This window comes from Coregonus clupeaformis, chromosome 35 (genome assembly GCF_020615455.1).
Source record: "Coregonus clupeaformis isolate EN_2021a chromosome 35, ASM2061545v1, whole genome shotgun sequence".
Lineage (NCBI taxonomy): Eukaryota > Metazoa > Chordata > Actinopteri > Salmoniformes > Salmonidae > Coregonus > Coregonus clupeaformis.
Window position 1 is genome coordinate 11,748,617 of NC_059226.1, and position 21,835 is coordinate 11,770,451.

The 21,835-nt window shown below is 42.9% G+C and overlaps 1 protein-coding gene across 2 annotated transcripts; it reads left to right on the plus strand.

Annotated features, from left to right (window-relative positions):
• Positions 1 to 368: 368 nt before the first annotated feature.
• LOC121550887 (synaptogyrin-1) lies at positions 369 to 21,835 on the plus strand. Of its 2 annotated transcripts, none has more exons than XM_045210815.1 (4): positions 369 to 1,057; positions 14,252 to 14,489; positions 15,567 to 15,712; positions 17,789 to 21,835. In XM_045210815.1, exons 1-4 carry the CDS (start codon positions 944 to 946, stop codon positions 17,996 to 17,998), a joined length of 708 nt encoding a protein of 235 aa, XP_045066750.1. In that variant the 5' UTR covers positions 369 to 943; the 3' UTR covers positions 17,999 to 21,835. The 2 variants fall into 2 exon arrangements, with proteins under 2 accessions (XP_045066750.1, XP_041719228.1); XM_041863294.2 differs by lacking the exon at positions 17,789 to 21,835 and adding an exon at positions 16,341 to 17,226 and having other exon boundaries at positions 371 to 1,057.

Genomic DNA, 21,835 nt, shown 5'->3' on the forward strand with positions numbered 1-21,835 from the left:
TGTTTTTCTATTTATTTATTGTCCTACTGTCATTGTTGGCTCTGAAGAAGAAAAAGCAATAGGCTTATAAGGCTATCTTTTGGTGGTAATGTCACAATTTCTCATGAAATATAATTTTACCTCGGGATTTGTAGGCTTGACTCATTTTCATTGGGCATGGCTCTGGGCGGCTCTTTAGGCCCTGGACTAAAAAACACTAGTCTGTAAACTACTGGAATGATACATTCTAGATTTAAACACAACGCAATGCATAGTCATTAATAATTGTTGCCTAGTGCGAGCCACTGCCAATAGTTATCCGCCAGGTGGCATAGACCTCTCCTGCACGGTAGACTGGGGAGACGAACAGATTGAGCAAAGCAGTTGATCCAATTTGTAAATCAGGAAGAGATCGCTGATTATCCATGCATATAATGAAAGATGTGGGCTTGTGTTTCTCCCCACTTCAAGTCCTAGCGTGTACGCTTCTTTTTAAATAGTGATAGGTTTCTTTTTCCCTTTATTGAACGAGATAATGTTTTCTGTCAGGAGCGCGCCTCAGTAAAAAATGGCAAGGAGCTTGCTGTGATTGTCGAGAGTGAGTGCGCGTCAAAGCTTGACTGCGCCGTATGCGCGCGCTCGCTGCTCAAAATAATGCGTGTCTTGCTCGGTTGCTTTCTCTCCACGCTTTAGATGAGAAACGGGTAGGGAGAATGGGAAGAGGCTGTTGAGGGAAATAGATTAGCTTCAAAACCACAGAAAGCACCCACTGGCGGAAGGTTTTGGATTGGCAAAGGGGCAGAGCAGAGACTACAATAAATTCAACCCGAGTCAGTCACGTTCCAACTGGCAGCGTTATAATAATACCAAGGTCAATATACCGAACGAGCGTACAAACCCACGTCATTTAACGTCTTCGGCTGGGTACTGAATTCGGAGACGGTGAAATCACCACCAGCTGAAGATGGATGGGGTGATGCAGGGGATGCAAGCATACGGAGCGGGGAAGGCTGGAGGAGCCTTCGACCCTTTGACGTTCTTTCAACAGCCTCAAACTATCCTTCGGCTTGTTTGCTGGGTGAGTGAGTGGTCATGTTTTGTGTTGTTTATTTGAGCATGTCGTTGTTTTAATAATTCAAGAGTGGGGGACACGGGCGGTCTGTGTATGTACAGCAAAATATCTACAAACAGTCGAGAAAATAGTAGGATTTAAAAGCAAACCGATCGATTCCTAGGCAATCTGTTAACCCCATAGGCTAGGCTATATACCCTGCTTACGCACAAATTTGAGTAGAAGGACGTTAATGCGACGCACACAATACATATTGTTTTCAGACTATCATAATATTTGACTACTGACTATCGCTACCTTGTCTTGAAAGCCATTTGTGTTCAATTAAAATGTTATGGCTACCACTGAATTAAAGACCGCTGTTTTATAGACTACTAACTCTCAGTTAAAGTGGCAATCAGTAGTTGAAACAATAAAAGGAACCCCAGCCACTGTTTCGCTAAAAAGCTAAGGAATGGGGCTGGAGTAATGTAACCACTCAAATTCATAGACAGAGCTATGGATGCAAGGACTGACCATCCGTGATATCAGAATTATAGTTTTAACAATTTTGAGGCTGTATAGTGTTTACATTGATTTTGTTTACAAACATTGGAGTAAGAAAAGCTTATATTTTGGGTTCTGATGGGGTAAGACAGTGGAACTAAGCTCATGAGGCATTTATAACATATTCTTCAAGAATCAATGAGTACATTTTACATTTTAGTCATTTAGCAGACGCTCTTATCCAGAGCGACTTACAGTTAGTGCATACATTATTTTATTTTTTAATACCCCTGTGGGAAACGAACCCACAACCCTGGCGTTGCAAACGCCATGCTCTTATCAACTGAGCTACATCCCTGCCGGCCATTCCCTCCCCTACCCTGGACGACGCTGGGCCAATTGTGCGCCGCCCCATGGGCATATTCATAATTTGTTTGTCCAAACATGGATGTAGCAACTGCAGATTGCCTCTTTAACATAGGCTGAGTTTACACAGGCCAACCTGGAATCAGGTAGACGTAACATAGTAAACTAAAATCCGTGACACTGAATTTAGTGTTTTATGTTACATTACGTTTGGTATGGTATGTATTAATTTGTGGATGTCCATCTATTTTGTATGATATGTTACAAATTACAATTTGTATGATATGTTACGAATTACAATTTGTATGATATGTTACGAATTACAATTTGTTGTGGCTAACATTAGCTAGATAGATAGGTGGCTAACGTTAAGATTAGGGTTAAGATTAGGAGTTAGGTTAGGGGAAGGGTTAGCTAACATGCTAAGTAGTAGGTAAAAAAAAGGTAAAATATAATGTAGGTCGGATAATTTATATTAACGTCTAAAGGCTTGATTCTGTCATACTATAGGCACTGTTAGTTCAGATAGAAGAGAAAGGCCAAAAGACCATTACTTAGGCAAAATATTAGAATTGGTCTGTCTGTGGAAATGCAGACAGGCTATTTTTGGAACCATCTCAGAACTCAATAGTCAAGCATGGAAGGATTTTCAGTCCACCACAAATCAATGTGATAACCAGAGCTTAAAGGGATATTTCGGGATTTTGGCAATGAGCATGCTAGTAGATACCCATAGACTTCCAGTCATTGCGCTAACGCTAGTTAGCATTGGCTCGCAAAACTACCTCTAACTTCCTTCATACTGGACACCGAGACATAAAAATGGTATACACAAGTTCATCTGACCAGATAAAGGGCCTCATTGCCAAAATCCCGAAGTATCCCTTTAACGTTATTGTTGTTATGGAACTCTTTGTGCACAATTAGTGACAAGGCCTTTGTAGGCTAGTATTTACACAGACAATGATCAGCAAGCTTAGGATTTAAAGAGTTAGGAAGGACAAGGCTTTGTAGGCCGTGATTACAACCTCAGATACAGTGGTGGCACGTGCGAGGCGCCTCATCAGTGCCTGTGGACTATAAGGTTCAATTACTGGAGCCAAAGATTCCTGTCTGCTGTAGGCTGCACTGGTTTTCAGGCCCTTATTGTTGCAAACAGATGTAATTGGACATGAAGGCTATTATTTTGTATCTGAAATAACCAGAGCGACAAAAACAATTAATTTTCTCTTGTTCTGGTGTGTCATTTAGATCTGAGAAATGACCTGCATCATGCATAATGAATGATGTTCCCAAATAGGCCTAATCAATACCTTAATAATCAATAGCCAAGCCTAAGACACAGCATCTCTCGAGTGTATGTATCTGTGACAAAATACCATAAAGATCAATGTATCAAAATAAATGCTTGTAGTTTAAAAAGTATTTAATTAAAATACATGTATTTGGTATTTTTAAATACAGAAATACATTTGCAAGTAGCCGGCCTGAAAAGCAACAACTTTCTCAGTAATGGTTACAGAAACATTTGACTTGCTATGACTGTGATATGTTGTTGTTTATCTAGATTAGTTGAATGCACTGACTGTAAGTCACTCTGGATAAGTGTCTGCTAAATGACCAAAATGTATTTGTGAAAATACAGCTGCCTTGAGATCATTGACAAGATCCTCCCGTGTAGTTCTGGTCTGAAGGGAGAGCTCCTGCTCCCTCTTCTCTATCAGCCCCCGTAAGGTGGTGGTCTCCTCTCTGAGAGTGCTGAGCTGCAGGTCTTTCAGGGCCTCCTGCTGCGTTGCCCACCACCCCGTGTGCCCCCCAAAAATGTATTCTTGGGGCTGCCTCTCGGGCTTCCTTAGCGGTCGGCACCGTCGGCGTCGCCGTTGGTCCTTTACCGGCTAATATCTCCTCCCATGTCCAAAATGTCTTCCCCACCTGTGTCCAGGGTGTCTGCTCCTCCTGGCCACGCTGCTTGGTCCGTTGGTGGTGGGATCTTCTGTCACGTTCGTTGTATAAAGGATCGGACCAAGGTGCAGCGTGGTATGCGTACATAGTCGTTTATTCTAATACACACCGACAAAATAACAAAATCCAACAGAACGTGAAGTTCAAGAGGCTACACATACAACAAGCCAAACAGTAATAGAAACAAGATCCCACAACATAGGTAGGTAAAATGGCTGCCTAAGTATGATCCCCAATCAGAGACAACGATCGACAGCTGCCTCTGATTAGGAACCACACCCGGCCAACATAGATATACACATAGATATTCACACCCTGACCAAACCAACTAGAGATCTCTATGTCAGGGCGTGACAGTCCTTCACGGCGTAGTGTGTTACCAATTGTTTTCTTGGTGACTATGGTCCCAGCTGCCTTGAGATCATTGACAAGATCCTCCCGTGTAGTTCTGGGCTGATTCCTCACCGTTCTCATGATCATTGCAACTCCACGAGGTGAGATCTTGCATGGAGCCCCAGGCAGAGGGAGATTTACAGTTATTTTGTGTTTCTTCCATTTGTGAATAATCGCACCAACTGTTGTCACCTTCTCACCAAGCTGCTTGGCGATGGTCTTGTAGCTCATTCCAGCCTTGTGTAGGGTCTACAATCATGTCCCTGACATCCTTGGAGAGCTCTTTGGTCTTGGCCATGGTGGAGAGTTTGGAATCTGATTGATTGATTGCTTCTGTGGACAGGTGTCTTTTATACAGGTAACAAGCTGAGATTAGGAGCACTCCCTTTAAGAGTGTGCTCCTAATCTCAGCTCGTTACCTGTATAAAAGTCACCTGGGAGCCAGAAATCTTTCTGATTGAGAGGGGGTCAAATATTTATTTCCCTCATTAAAATGCAAATACATTTATAACATTTTTTACATGCGTTTTTCTGGATCTTTTGTTGTTGTTATTCTGTCTCTCATTGTTCAAATAAACCTACCATTAAAATTATAGACTGATCATTTCTTTGTCAGTGGGCAAACGTACAAAATCAGCAGGGGATCAAATACTTTTTTCCCTCACCGTAGTTAATTTAGCAGACGCTTTTATCACACCATAGTGCCATCATACTTCTCATACCAATGCAGGGTGAAAGGGGGCCACAAAATGGTGAACCGCTATAAAAAAATTGTATAAAAAAGTATTTTGAAAATACAAATTACAACTCTCGAAAGTATCTTGTTACAAAATACATTGGAGTGTAGTGTACCCAGTATAATACAAATTACTAAATACTCAGAAGTAATTTAAATACAATACTGCCCATCTCTGTGTGTGAGTGTGTGTCTATCTGTCTGTCAAGCATAGTGATTAGAGAAAAGGTTTACAACACTATATAGGACTGCAACATATTTGATGTTCAGCAGATTGGGGAGGGAACTCCAATGATCATGGTGAGGTTTTATTCCTCATTCAGCTAAGATCCAGAAATGTGTGATCAGACAACCTGCTTTCATGAATACTAAAGCTAAACAAAACAAAGATGGACGCCAACACATTTGTCTTGGTGGAGAGAAATCTGCCATTGTGTATCGAGAAAGGGAACGTAACCTCAGCCTTTCTCTCAATATTTTTGCCCAGCTCCATATTATTTTGTATGTGCGTAAAGTCCCCTCCCATTTTTTAAGTCTGCCATTGTTGCTGTGGTGGTGGTGGTGGTGGTATGAGAGAGCTCAGTATTAACCTGCTGGACCACAGCTCTCTCTCCAGGATGAGAGGGAGGCAGACCCCCCCCCAACCGAGATCCTGATTGGCTGATTGAGGTCTGCTGAGCCCACTCATGAGGGAGGGAGGTATGGGGACAAATGAGAGGAGGCTTGCTCACGACACAAGTATGTTATTCACCAGAGGAAGTTTATAGGGACAGTCTTCAAAATGGCTGGGTCTTTGTATCATGGAAACCTTGTAACTAGGGGTGTTATAGGATGTACTAAACTGTCACGTCACATGACCTATCATCCCCTTTTTAGTTCAGCTTTCTTTTCCTTGTCCGATCATCTGCTGCCTTTTCAGTGTGAAGCCTTTGTCTGAGCAAATAGAATAGTCATGTGCTTGCGAGTCATGAGGGAATGAGTTGTCTGTTTTTTCTTCATTCTCTGAATAACATGGTTATATTTCTCTAATACTCCTGTTAATGATGCCACTGGGATCTGTCAAGTGATATTGGGTGATGATACATGATGGTGTCCCATTGGGGAACGCCTCAGTCACCAGATCAATACAAGCTTTATTGAGCTAATACAGTAGATGAAGGAGACTTGGAAATAGATAAGTATTTTCTTTCTGAGGCTCTCCGGTCCTGGAAGGCTACATTGTCTGCTACTTTGTCAATGGTGTTACCTTGTAATTAGCAACTGATTTTAGGTTTGGTAACTCAAGGGAGTGTAGTCTCTATTTAGTCAATGTGTTTAATTTACCAATTAGGCACAGAGGCAAAATAAAAACAAAATGGACACTTATACCGTATTCACACTACTGAGCAGAGCAGAGCCGAGCCAAACTTTACTGCACTGGCCTGATGACGCATCCACCATAGTTGCTGGAACTGAATTAGACAAGACTGTGTGTGTGGCATGTTCATTCAGATGTCTGAGTCACTATAACCTGAGCACTATTAGTGCATTTCCACGGTCAGGCTTTGCACCCGTGTTTGGCAGTGTGGCAGTAATGCTGGGGGCATTGGGACAGATTTGAAATGTTCTCCATCTGAAGAGGAATGTTTGTTTTAGTATGTAAGATTAAAAGGTGACAGGGTTTGGATGTTGAGCTTTTTGACCTCCTCTGCAGAATGTTGCTAGTCCTGGTCCTTTGACAATGTTCAGTAGGGAGAACATCTTTTGAAATGTGGAGTTACCACCTGGAACTTGTTCTGTTTTTTGTTGCAAAACGTTTTGCTATGGTGTGTCCTGCTGAAAGACGCAGACTGTTATCTCTTATGCCGCACAGCAAGTGGTACCAGAGCTAATCAAATGGCTACCCGGACTACGGCATTGACCCTTATTAATTTTTTTCTTCCGCACTAACTCTCTTACACTATACACACACAACACAGGCACACATTAATAATGACGCCACACACACACTTTCACACTCATCACATACGCTGCTGCTACTGTCTATTTTCCATCCTGTTGCCTAGTCACTTTAGCCCTACCTATATGTACAGCACATAGCTACCGCAATTACCTCGTACCCCTGCACATCGACTCGGTACTGGTACTCCTATATACAGCTGTGGAAAACATTAAGAGACCACTGCACATTTTTCTTAAATCAGCATCTCTACATGTATGACAGCCATTCCAATCCAGTGACTGTTGGATTCCAACACAGGCACACCTCATTCTACTGAATTAGGTACTTATTAGGTGATCACCTGAACCAAATCTTATTTAACGAGGAAAAGTATAAAAACCACTGCTCTGGTCATCACTATCCTCTTGCAATAGGACCAGCTGGATGGCAAAAACAGTGCTAATAGTACCTCAAAAGTAATATGAATCAAAAAATAACTATTGACCATGCCAAAAGAGTTGAAAAGGAACGTTTTGAGTGAGGAAAAGAAGGGTTCAATTCTGGCTTTACTGGCAAAGGGATACTGTGAGCGTCAGGTTGCTTCCATCCTTCAAACTTCAAAGACGTTGGTTCATAAGAACAAGGTCAAACGGCAGACATTGGGGACAACAAAGCTACAGACCGGCAGAGGGCGAAAACGACTCTCTACTGACCGGGATGACCGCCAACTCATTCGAACGTAGGATGACATCAAGTGACCTACAAAAAGAATGGCAAACGGCAGCTGGGGTGAAGTGCCCGGCGAGGACGGTTCAAAACAGGCTCCTAGGGGCAGGGCTGAAGTCGTGCAAAGCTAGAAAAAAGCCCTTCATCAATGAGAAGCAAAGAAGAGCCAGACTGAGGTTTGCAAAAGACCATAAGGATTGGACTGTAGAGGAATGGAGTAAGGTCATCTTCTCTGATGAGTCCAATTTTCAGCTTTGCCCAACACCTGTCGTCTAATGGTTAGATGGAGACCTGGAGAGGCCTACAAGCCACAGTGTCTCGTACCCACTGTGAAATTTGGTGGAGGATCGGTGATTATCCGGGGGTGCTTCAGCAAGGCTGGAAAATGCGCCATGCCACACAGCCATGTCAATCAAGGTGTGGACGGAGGACCACCAGATCAAGACCCTGTCATGGCCAGCCCAATCTCCAGACCTGAACCCCATTGAAAACTTCTGGAATGTGATCAAGAGGAAGATGGATGGTCACAAGCCATCAAACAAAGCCGAGCTGCTTGAATTTCTGCGCCAGGAGTGGCATAAAGTCACCCAACATCAATGTGAAAGACTGGTGGAGAGCATGCCAAGACGCATGAAAGCTGTTATTGAAAATCAGGGTTATTCCACCAAATATTGATTTCTGAACTCTTCCTTAGTTAAAACATTAGTATTGTGTTGTTTAAAAATGAACATTAACTTATTTTCTTTGCATTATTCAAGGTCTGACAACACTGCATCTTTTTTGTTATTCACTCTCCTTGGTAAAATAGCCTTTACATTTTACATTTTTAGTCATTTAGCAGACGCTCTTATCCAGAGCGAATTACAGTTAGAGTGCATACATTATAATTTTTCATACCCCCCGTGGGAATCGAACCCACAACCCTGGCATTGCAAACGCCATGCTCTACCAACTGAGCTACATCCCTGCCGGCCATTCCCTCCCCTACCCTGGACGACGCTGGGCCAATTGTGCGCCGCCCCATGGGTCTCCCGGTCGCGGCCGGCTACAACAGAGCCTGGATTCGAACCAGGATCTCTAGTGGCACAGCTAGCACGGCGATGCAGTGCCTTAGACCACTGCGCCACTCGGGAGGCCAACCAGGGTGGGCCAGCTTCAGCACAGCTAATGATGGTTAAATGGGAAAGATGCACATTGAAAGAAGGCTAAAGGCCATTACACTCTAGCTTTCTTCTTCTTCCTCTCTCTCTCTCTGCTCTCTCTCTCTCTACTCTCTTACATATCGTGTTTTTATCTACTAATCTGATATGCTTGCCAGCCACTATCCATCAGATTCCCACGCTTCACTTGACAGATGGGCATGTGTAACCATCACACACACTCACACTGTATAGGGCATTGATTCACAGCAAATGGAAAAACTCTGCAGATTTGCAGTCTATTCCTGGAGGTGTGTTGGGTCATTGTCCTGTTGAAAAACAAATGATAGTCCCTCTAAGCCCAAACCAGATGGGATGGTGTATCGCTGTAGAATGTTGTGGTAGCCATGCTGGTTAAGTGTGCCTTGAATTCTAAATAAATCACTGACAGTGTCACCAGCAAAGCATCCCACACCATCACACATCCTCCTCCATGCTTCAAGGTGGGAACCACACATGCGGAGATCATCCGTTCATCTACTCTGCGTCTCACAAAGACACGGCGGTTGGAACCAAAAATCTCAAATTTAGACTCATCAGACCCAAGGACATTTCCACAGGTCTAATGTCCATTGCTCATGTTTCTTGGCCCAAGCAAGTCTCTTCTTATTGGTGTCATTTAATAGTGGTTTCTTTGCAGCAATTCGACCATGAAGGCCTGATTCACGCAGTCTCCTCTGAACAGTTGATGTTGAGATGTGTCTTACTTGATTTGGGCAGCAATCTGAGGGGCAGTTAACTCTAATGTACTTATCCTCTGCAGCAGAGGTATCTCTGGGACTTCCTTTCCTGTGGCGGTCCTCATGAGAGCCAGTTTCATCATAGCGCTTGATGGTTTTTGCAACTGCACTTGAAGAAACTTTAAAAGTTCTTGAAATCTTCCATACACACACACAGGTCTGAATGTCGGAGGAAACACAGCAATTAATGTATTCTTTCTTCTCACCGCGGTTATCCAATTAAAGTTCTTGAAATTTTCCGGATTGACTGACCTTCATGTCTTAAAGTAATGATGGACTGTTGTTTCTCTTTGCTTATTTGAGCTGTTCTTGCCATAATATGGACTTGGTCTTTAACCAAATAGGTCTATCTTCTGTATACCACCCCTACCTTGTCACAACACAACTGATTGGCTCAAACGCATTAAGAAAGAAATTCCACAAATTAACTTTTAACAAGGCACACCTGTTAATTGAAATGCATTCTAGGTGACTACCTCATGAAGCTGGTTGATAAAATGCCAAGAGTGTGCAAAGCTGTCATCAAGGCAAAGGGTGGCTACTTTGAAGAATCTCAAATATAACATATATTTTTATTTGTTTATCACCTATTTGGTTACTACATGATTCCATATGTGTTTTTTAATAGTTTTGATGTCTTCACTATTATTCTACAATGTAGAAAATAGTACAAATAAAGAAAAACCCTTGAATGAGTAGGTGTGTCCAAACTTTTGACTGGTACTGTATGTGAGCATTAGGATGGATAAAGACATCCAGCCTTGTGACTCAAAGAATCTCAGTCTTTCTCTCCCTCCCTCTCTTTCTTTCTCCCTCTCTCTCTCCCTGCTTTCTCTCTCTCTGAACACAAGGTCACAGAGATTAAAATTGAATGATTGTGGGGGAAAGGAGAAATGTGTCGCTCGGCCAGCAAGCAGTCTGTGTGTGTGTGTCCGCATTTGTTTGTCAAGGACTCCTTTGTGTACATCTCAATCAACATCTGTATCAGTGGTACTCCATCATGGAGGAGAATACTCAGACTGAGGGAGACTAGCACAAGCAGATTCATTGAGAGGAGAGAGAGAGGGGGCATCCAGTGCAGTCTGCTTATGGTATTGCTATGACAGCAAGAGCAAATGGCCTCTGTAGGCCTCTGTTGTCACTTGCAGCAAAGCCAAGGGTCTCTAGCTGTAATGGTGTGCATAGTCTGATTGATTTATTGACTGGTAGGCCTGCCTGAAAGACATCCTGCACACTAATAGGCACACACTGGGACTCAGACAGTAATCCAACATTATGTATGGGATGTATTGAATTGTTAGGTTGTGGTAGTGGTGCAGCAGTGAAACTGTACCAGACAGCCAGTGATGCTCATCTTGAGAAAGTCATGCGTAAGCAAACTTTTTTTTTTTTTTTTATCACATGATGCACACACACAACCACTAAATACCATCAGGCTTAATATGGAGCATGAAAGGCCTACTGCTTATGATTAAAAGATCAGGACACACGTGGTGCCAGCCACAATGCCTGCTTTCATATGTCTATGAGCTGCTGGGGCCTTGTGATCCAGAGAGCTGTGCTGCTAGCCTGGTAGATCTGAGTAGGTGAATGGACCAGGAGGGAGACCACACCAGCAGACAAAACTAGAGAGTAGGGAATTCACAGATTTACAACCAGATCCTGACCAAAGATAATGTCCACAAACAAAACTGCTATCCGTTTTGCATTATCAAATCAAAGTTTCTCATATGCACAGAATACAGTGTAAATGGTGCAATGAAATGCTTAAATTATGAACTATAAAGCATGGTTAAGAGGAGTTTGGGATGAAAAATGAGGGCAAGGGAAGACGATCACTATTGGGATCAAATAATGGGGTGGCAACAAGCAGGAAATTATGGAGCTGATAGCAGCTAAGGGGCAGTACTCTCAAGGGGCAGTACTCTATTTTTATTTCAGAACATGGAAGAAAGGATGCAAGGATGCAATCTTCATATAAATACTGGACGGTTGAAACTAGACATTGTGAAGAGATGTTAGCATGTGTGCAGTTAAAGCAAAATACCTTCGACACATTGTGTATATAGATTGTTCGTTTATACAATATAAATTGTGTGTGTGTGTCGAAGGTAGCATATTCACATTGAATGTGAATATTAGTTTAGTCAAAGAGCAGTGAGCGTACAGCACTCAGTAGGTTATGAGCCTGAGGTGTTGGGGGAGTTCCTGCCAACCAGGGTGGGCCAGCTTCAGCACAGCTAATGATGGTTAAATGGGAAAGATGCACATTGAAAGAAGGCTAAAGGCCATTACACTCTAGCTTTCTTCTTCTTCCTCTCTCTCTCTCTGCTCTCTCTCTCTACTCTCTTACATATCGTGTTTTTATCTACTAATCTGATATGCTTGCCAGCCACTATCCATCAGATTCCCACGCTTCACTTGACAGATGGGCATGTGTAACCATCACACACACTCACACTGTATAGGGCATTGATTCACAGCAAGTGGAAAAACTCTGCAGATTTGCAGTCTATTCTGTAAAGGCACTACAGTATGCATTTTCTTATCAAACAAACGCACTTACATACTCACTCGCGTCTCACCAACACATACAGTATTACATCAGAGGTGCTCTGTCATACCACCACCCCACCCCACTCCTTCGTGAATGCGCTCTCTCTCTTTCTCTCACATACACACACACACACATGCGCACACACAGTGCTGTCAGATGAAGAGGCCAGCTGTTAAAACCGCAGGGCTTTGCCAGGACGGCCCCAGGCCTAGTGCTGGATGAGGTTGCCTGTGGTAGGTAACACAATACACACACACACACCACAAGTGGAGGCAGGGCCGTGCACAGATCTTTCAGGGGGAAGGTGCTCAAACTGACATTGGGAAAAGAGGGAGGGCTATCAGCAGATCATTGATGTTGATGATTGATATAAATCTGCTAGTTAGCTAGCTGGATTTTTTTTTTTTACTGATTGTGATTTGTATATCTTAAATGCTCTTAAAGATAAGTTCATAATATAATATTCACAATCTTCTAACTCAAGATATATGGCTGGCTGGCTAGTGGTTTGTGTGGATATATTAATATATGGTGGTTAGCTAGACTACCTGTGTTGCTGCTGCCAACTGAAGAAGGGATGGAGTTGGGTCGGACCGAGGGTCGTTGATGCAGCTGCTACTCTCTGCCTTTCTCTGCTGCGTGTATCAGCCAACCAGACCCAATATTAATAATGATGTAAATCAAGTGTTATCAAATGTTATGCTGCTGAGGCAGCACTGTTGATATTTAAACTAGTTGGCTTGCTACATACACTCGACCGGTGACCTCATCTCAAGCCATGCATATTTGGATACTGGGCATGTGCAATCTCAGTACAGGGCAGACCAACAGGCATAATCAACGGACGCGGTGGGAGGTGGCGAACTTGACGACGTCACAACAACTTGCGGGCAAAGGATTCAGAACAACAACTACAGTGGGAGGTCAAAGGGGCAGGTGCTGGGCACAGGTTGACTCCTATTTGTGCACATGCCTGAGCTCAATAGATGCAATAGTATACACAAGCCCCCTAATATCATCCCATCTCGTCATCAACAAAACAAACATCAACCCTGGCCTGAATGTTGTTTCTAATGTATGGGAATTAAATGAGTAGAAGTTTTTAATGCTGCTATAATTCCTGGTGGTTTTATGATGTAGTTACTGGCATTGGGCAAGAGGTCAACAAGGGGCCAGTTTTTACTTCGCTTACTGTTTCACATGATCTGCCATTAGGATGTTGCATCATCTACACTCATGTCAAATCAGGTCCTGTCACACAAATATCTGATTGTAGACAACTGGGTAAAAATGTAACTGTGGATTTATAGGGTTCTGGATTCACCTTACCACAAACCGTCACTTAGCGTCATTGAGGAGAGGGGTGCGACCTCAATGATCATGTTGTCTCTTCTCTGTATGACGCCAGACATTACTATGACAGATCTACATAGGATGCAAAAAATGATCATCTTGTGCTACTGATGTACCATCCACATTGATTTTACTCCTGTATGCTCTAGATCAGTGGTTCCCAACCAGGGGTACTAGGACCCCTGGGGGTACATGGCCTATCCACAGGGGGTACTAGGACCCCTGGGGGTACATGGCCAATCCACAGGGGGTACTAGGACCCCTGGGGGCACATGGCCTATCCACAGGGGGTACTAGGACCCCTGGGGGTACATGGCCTATCCACAGGGGGTACTAGGACCCCTGGGGGCACATGGCCTATCCACAGGGGGTACTAGGACCCCTGGGGGTACATGGCCTATCCACAGGGGGTACTAGGACCCCTGGGGGTACATGGCCTATCCACAGGGGGTACTAGGACCCCTGGGGGTACATGGCCTATCCACAGGGGGTACTAGGACCCCTGGGGGTACATGGCCTATCCACAGGGGGTACTTGAAAAGACTCATGAGTCCATAGGGTTACATGAGGGGGTACCTCAGGTGGTGGTACGGTATCTAAAAAATACCTAGATCAGGGGGTTGCCAACTCTCCTGCTGGAGCTAATGGTTTTGCAGGCTTTTGCTCCTTTGCATTTCTCATTTTCTCCCCACTCTACTCTCTCCTCAATCCACCTCTTTCTCACATCCTTTCGATCTCCCCTCCCTCTCTTCTTCCCCCAGCTCTTCTCCATCGTGATCTTTGGCTGTATCGCCAACGAGGGCTACGTGAACCGGCCTGATGAGATTGAGGAGTTCTGCATCTTCAACAGGAACCAGAATGCCTGTAACTATGCAGTGGGGATGGGCACCCTGGCTTTCCTCAGCTGTGCTGCCTTCCTGGCCCTGGATGTCTACTTCCCCCAGATCAGCAGCGTCAAGGACCGCAAGAAGGCTGTGCTTGCTGACATCGGAGTGTCTGGTAAGCTCTGGGTTGTACTTTCCACTAGGCACCGATCTAGGAACAGCTTCTCCTCCCCAATCCTAACCTTAACCATTACTGGGGGAAATGCAAAACTGACCACAGATCAACTTCACCCCACACAGGAAGGATGTTGTTTTTGATTGTTTGTGCTATCTTTGACTGGGGGATGGGGGAGGTGATTGTGTGTTCGTTACTAGCAAAGACAGGGATTGTTTTAGTTGAAGTTGGTCATGATAAGAGTTTGGAGTGTGTTTAGAGGCACACGGTTTATCTGGGTGGGTGTGGCCTTTGTCTTGAGCCTTTCTAAACTCTTAGGAAATACTGATCAATACATGGATATTGATAAAGGTCTTGTTTCCTCAATTGCCATTAGGCGTGCTTGGCCCTGTCTGTATACTAATGTAGAATGCCTCCTTCCCTTGATGTAATCACTCCGACATGAGCTTGCTTCCACGCCAATCCAGTCTTCACTGCATTGCTCTCACCAATTATATTATATCAGATTGGTGATTACTTCAAGGAAAGGATTAAAGAAGGATGCATATAAATAGTATTGGAACAGAGCCCTGGATTTTTAATCACAGCTCTAGGACATTGGCAGACTTGAGTACTGTAGGAGCCATTTTGTATGTGCACAGGTGCCCCCCTCTGGTTAGCTGTGGTGTGGCCGATAAACCCTAACATACATTTACATTTACATCATTTAGCAGACGCTCTTATCCAGAGCGACATACTCATTATGACCTTTGAGGCTCGGCTTTGATTACTGTGAGGCTATTGAGGCTTGTAAAAATGGTTGCAAAATATGTTGTGTATCAGTAGTTGATATGTTTTTTTATATTGTTGCATGACCTTTGTGGTGTTGCTCATAATGCACAAACATACTCATGTCAGCGGCTTGTTTCAGTCTGTTATTGGCATGACATTTGCAATGTGGTATTACTGAGTATGATATTACATTTCAAGAGCAGATGTTTTTCTTTAGTTTTACCACCCCATAGTATTAATGGTTTGCATTTGTAATTATCTCCCTCTCTCTCCCTCTCTCCCTCTCCCTCTCCCTCTCTCCTGTAGCATTCTGGTCATTTGTCTGGTTTGTGGGGTTCTGTTTCCTGGCCAACCAGTGGCAGGTTGCCAAGGAGGAGGACAACCCTCTAAGGGAGGGCGCGGACGCAGCCCGAGCCGCCATTACCTTCGCCTTCTTCTCCATCTTCACCTGGGTACGTACAGTACAACAGCCCTCCATTTCATTAACCTTCCTGTCTGGCGTAATGGCCATTTGTACGTCTACAATATAGAAAATATTATTTATATTACGCACATTTTTCCATCGGTGCCCCTTCAATTAAATTGGTTACATAACAACTCTGCCTTCTTCATCAGGCTCTAATTCTGCTCCTTCTGAAGCTGGGTCCTAACATTCTACTCCTCTTAACCTACCTCTGTTTAACACACTGCTTTTTCTTCATCTGTAGAAGTGGATGTGCTTGCTGGAGTCTGTTTTTCTGCAAATGTGTAACCTGGATCTAAACTTTCTCTCCTTATTTTATCTTCTCTGGGTCTGTTTAGATTCCTATTTTTTCTCTATTTTAATCTTAGTCGATGCTGTGTTTTTGTCTATACAATGATGCCTAATCTCTGTTTTAGCTGGATCTGAACTAAGTTTCTCCCAATTCGCTAATTTCATCTTTGCTTCTGTCTCAGTCTAGAAAAAGCTTAAAAAGTTGTGTTATGATACATAACTTTGTGGAAGGATTGTATCTGGTGAATATTGGGGTCATTCTCACCACCCTTTCTATCCCATAACTGTCCACTGACCCAGTCCCTGACCTGTCTGTCTCTCTCTAGGGTGCTCTGACACTGCTGTCCCTGGAGAGGATAAAGAGAGTGTCGTTCGAAGAAGAGTACAACAAACTGTTCATTCCACAGCCCACACCACCACTAGCCTAATGATAGATATCTCCTGACCCTTATACTTAACATTATTTCCCTCACACCAACTTCCCATCCAGGCTGTCTGAATGATGTCCTCCTTAGATGGCCAAACACAGTGAAGGAGAACCTTGTATTTGTTTACGATAATTGCCTAGTGTTTACAGCTAGGATGTGCTTGCTGGAGTCAGATTGCCCTTCCAAAGTGCCTTGACATCAAACCATTGCCAAAAATGAGTGTCTTTGTGGGGTTAAAACAGTGGTACTGTTGACATATCAGGTTCTCATTGCCTGGCATAGTAATCCACCATTTTAGCTATGTTTACCTTTGTTGGTTGTCTCAATTCATTTTTATGTAAAGTATTATTTTGTTTAGAACTTTTTATAAAAAATCATTTGATTTCATGGTACCATTCAAATTAGATTGTACATTTTCTGTAGAGCCACTTTGCATGGTTGAGGTCAACTCTGTCAATTCAGGAAATTATTAGAAAGTGATTAAAATGTACAGAGTTCATATCAATTTGAACCCAAACCTTGTTAGATTGTATCCTAGATATGTAGTAATTGTTAATTGTTCACATTGTATTTCAATGCCAAAACTGCAAATCTGTGAAGGAAAAGCTCCTCTCCCTAATCTAGCCTTATGCTCCTCCATTCACACACACGCCACAGCTTTAGCTAACTACTACAGCTTAATGACATGCATTTAGTGTTACCAGGTCCAGCTGGCTGCAACCACTGTGAATCTATGTCTGTTATTTGTATTATGAGTTAGGATTAAAATAAGATTTGTTGATTATGTTTGGGTATTTCTGCATTGTATATGACACTGGGATGATTTGTGAATGTTTATTATTTATGATACATCGTTATTGTTGTATTAAAAAGGAAAAAACAAAGACAGTGCCTGATCAGGTGAAAGGTTACTCACTTCACTCCAAGACCACTGACTGTAATCTTTTTTGACACTCCCCACTTAAAGCCCACTAACGGACTTAATTATCCCGCTCTAATCAAACACATTTTCTCTCTTCCTTCTTCCTCCCTCTCTCTTTCTCTCTCGTTATCCCACCCTTCTAATCATCTAACTACCATTTGTCCTCCTAACCTTACTTCATACCTTTTTAATCAATGGCATGCTCCCTGATATACCCCCCTCCCCCGCTATCATTGGTTGCGTCTCGTGTCATCTCATTCTGCCCATCTGTCATATTCAAATTCCACCCACACAACCCCATGTCTCCACCTTTCCTGTTTATCCCCCCCACCCACATACATATTGTTTTGCTATTGCTCTCATATTGTTGCCCCTCCCCTTTCCAATTGCCTGCCCGCCCCGTGACACCCTCTCTGCTCTGAAGGCGGTGCAGGCCTTCCTGGGCTTTCAGAAGTACAAGCTGGGAGCTGACTCGGCCCTCTTCTCCCAGGAGTATGTTGACCCCACCGCTGACCCCAACACTGTGGCCCCCATGGGCACTGACTACACGGGCTACACTGCCGACATTGACCCCGTGGCCAGCACGGAGCCAGCCTTTGACGGCTCCGCTGGCTACCAGGGCCAGGAGTACTGAGCCAGAGGGCCAAGGGAGGAGGAGAAGGCTCAGGGAGGGGCTTACTCAGCATCAGGGGTGGTGTAAGGGGGCATTTTAGTGGTTTATGGGGACATGGGGTGGCTTAAAGGTAGCTAAGTCCCAGATCTGTTTGTGTTAGGTGTGATAATGAAATACACTGCCTTCAGAAAGTATTCAAACCCTTTGACTTTTTCCACATTTTGTTGTGTTACAGCCTGAATTTCAAATTGATTAAATTTAGATTTTGTGTCGCTGGCCTACACACAATAGCCCATAATGTCAAAGTGGAATTATGTTTTTAGAAATGTTTACATACTTATTAAAAATGAAAAGCTGAAATCTCTTGAGTCAATAAGTATTCAACCCTTTTTTTATGGCAAGCCTAAATAAATTCAGGACAAAACATTTGCTTCATTTGAGCATGGTGAAGTAATTAATTAGACTTTGGATGTTGTATCAATACACCCAGTCACTACAAAGATACAGGCGTCCTTCCTAACTCAAGGAAACCGCTCAGGGATTTCACCACGAGGCCAATGGTGACTTTAAAACAGTTAGAGTTTAATGGCTGTGATAGGGGAAAACTGAGAATGGATCAACAACATTGTAGTTACTCCACAATACTAACCTAAATGACAGATTGAAAAGAAGGAGGCCTGTACAGAATACAAATATTCCTGTTTGCAATAAGCAAAGAAATGAACTTTATGTCCTGAATACAAAGAGTAATGTTTGGGGCAAATCCAACACAAATCATCACTGACCACCACTCTTCATATTTTCAGGCATGGTGGTGGCTGCATCATCGACTAAATCATGTTATGGGTATGCTTGTCATCGGCAAGGACTAGGGAGTTTTTTAGGATAAAAAGAGATGGAATAGAGCTAAGCACAGGCAAAATATTAGAGGAAAACTCAGTCTGCTTTCCAACAGACCTGGGAGACAAATTCACCTTTTCAGCAGGACAATAACCTAAAACACAAGGGCAAATATACACTGGAGTTGCTTACCAAGACTACATTGAATGTTCCTGAATGGCCTACTTACAGTTTTGACTTAAATCAACTTGAAAATATATGGCAAGACTTGAAAAGGCTCTCTAGCAATGATCAACAACCAACTAGACAGAGCTTGAATATTTTTTTTAAATAATAGTGTGCAAATATTGTACAATCCAGGTGTGCAACGCTCTTAGAGACTTACCCAGAAAGACTTATAGATGTAATCGCTGCCAAAGGAGATTCTAACATGTATTGACTCAGGGGTGTTAATACTTATGTAAATTAGATATTTCTATATTTCATTTTCAATAAATGTGCTAAACCTTTTAAAAACATGCTTTCACTTTATCATTATGAGGTATTGTGTGTAGATGGGTGACAGAAAAAATCTATGTAATCCATTTTGAATTCAGGCTGTAACAACAAAATGTGGAATAAATCGAGGGGTATGAATACTTTCTGAAGGGACTGTAGGAGTTGGCAAGATGGCACTAACAGATCTGAGACTTGAATAGCTGACTGGGACTTTGGGTGGCCAACGGGGTGGGACAGGACCAAGGGTTGGTCAATCACTGTGTGTGTGAGTGTGAGAGTGCTACAACATGCCGGGGACGCAGGATATGGGGGAGAGCGAGGGGCTTCTCAGAGACCATGGTCGGTGTGTGTGTCGGTGTCCGGAACCAGTTTGCCTTCAGGGGGGTGCGGTGCAGTGTTGGTTGGCCACCTCCACGGGATCAGACAGAGTTCTAACCAGAAGAGGGGTTATTTTCTGCAGCCTTAATTGACATGTGTGTGTCCCAATTGTCCACCCTTCTCCCAAAGTGTGCACTTGCATACTCCCCTTCATGGATACAATGGATTGGTGTAAGCATTGGCTGGAAGGAGTTTCCACCAACCGTTGTTGGGGAGTGTGCAAGTGCACACTTTGGGAGAAAGGTGGAGGATCGGGATGCAGTCTTGGAACTCATACACACCTATACTCCCACATATATCAACACATATTAAAGAAGGAACCTTAGGAAGGCCATTGGTGTGCAAAGCTACCTTCTGGCCAACATAAAGGGAAGGCGATGATACCTGAACAACACAAGTCCTACGGAAGACCACTGTAGCCCGGTCATTGCGCAATGACCTAGGACCTGCTTGCCATTCCTTTTCTGCCAGTTTAGCTTTCTTTGTTTGGCAAAGGTAAAATGGCATCTACTCTTGGTCATGGAGGACTGCATTGTTTAATGTTTTCTGCCATATCTATGCCAAATTAACACCCTCGCCAAATCCACTGTTAACGGTGCTAAATCTGAAATGTTATCCCATCATACAGGACAAAGGACAGGGTATGACATACAGGAACTGAACAACTAACAGTAAAGCACAACTATAGACAAGCCACAATAACACCAATTGAGCTGTTACAGATGTGCTGCATCATCACTCAGATATTGTCCTCAACTGTTCACAGCGGAACATTCTCAAACTAGATAAATCAGTAAACCTTTAATCAAATTCTTAAGCATTCCATCAGCAGGCACCAAATTCAATAATGATGATGTGTAAGCACGAATAAAGAAGACCGATGTACGTAACCAACTTAAAAGCCAAGTCCTTTTCCGCCAATCACCAACACCCATGCACCAACGTTGACTGCCAACCAAAATGTGACCAACACTGGCTTGACACTAGTAACTGACATAGTGTATGTCCTTAAAATCAGAGTGTCAATTGCATACTCCTGTCCGCTCTCCTCACTTCCTCAAAACCTATTGGAGGAGAAGGTCAAAAGGGAGGGATCTCTGGCTTTCTCATCCAATGGGTTAAAGAGAAGGAGGTGAGGAGAGAGGACGCGAGGAGTATGCCATTGAGATTCTCCCAAAGTGGCCTCGGAAGCCTCTCATTTGACTTAGCACTAGAATACCAGCAGTCGATTTCAGACTGACCAGTGCTATTTATCTCTTCTTTCATCCCAACAGCTGATGTGATTTCTGTTTCCAAATGTTCGTAATGATCCATGCGTGTGTGACTGAGTGTTTTTTTCAAGGCAAAACGTGCTCAAGAATTGTATATTTATTCAATTATTTTTTGTTGGAGATTTTTAAGTATATATCTATACTACAGATATTATTAAAAAAACTGGACATTTTTATTTTGTGGCATACATAACAAATGTGTAATTATGCACAACACGTAATTATATATGTATGAAATAACGTTTTTAATACATTGTTATTAACCAGATATTACTATGTTATAAACGAAGATAATATATTGTACCTATTATTAAAATAGCATATGTCTATATGTATTAATGCATTTAAAGTGTGTGTGTTTCAAAATAACTGACATCTTCGGCTTTCATTATGTGAGGTGCGGCATTGTTTTCTGAATCAGGAAACATTTTCTTTGTCATGTTTTACTGTTGCAAACCTTTCTGGGGCGAAACATTTAGGTAACACTTTATTTGGATAGTCCCAAGTAGATGGGTTGTAGATGTTCAGTAGATGTTCAATCACTGTCAACAACATTTCAACTAACTATCCACTAACCCTAGCACTAACCCTAACCTTACCCTTATCCTAACCCTAAACTTAACCCTTAACCTAGGCCTAACCTTAACCGTTACCCTAACCCTTATTCTAAACCTACCCCTAAACGTAACCTTAGCAAACATTTGCTTATCAACAGCTACTTAGTTGATACTATGACCATCTATATTGGATTATCTAAATAAAGTGTGACCAACAACTATGAAGAAAAAAGTGGGATAACGTGACAAATATACCAATTATATAGACATTGTGTAAGAATTATGTGGTCTTTGTGTGCTACTACGGAGTTGGG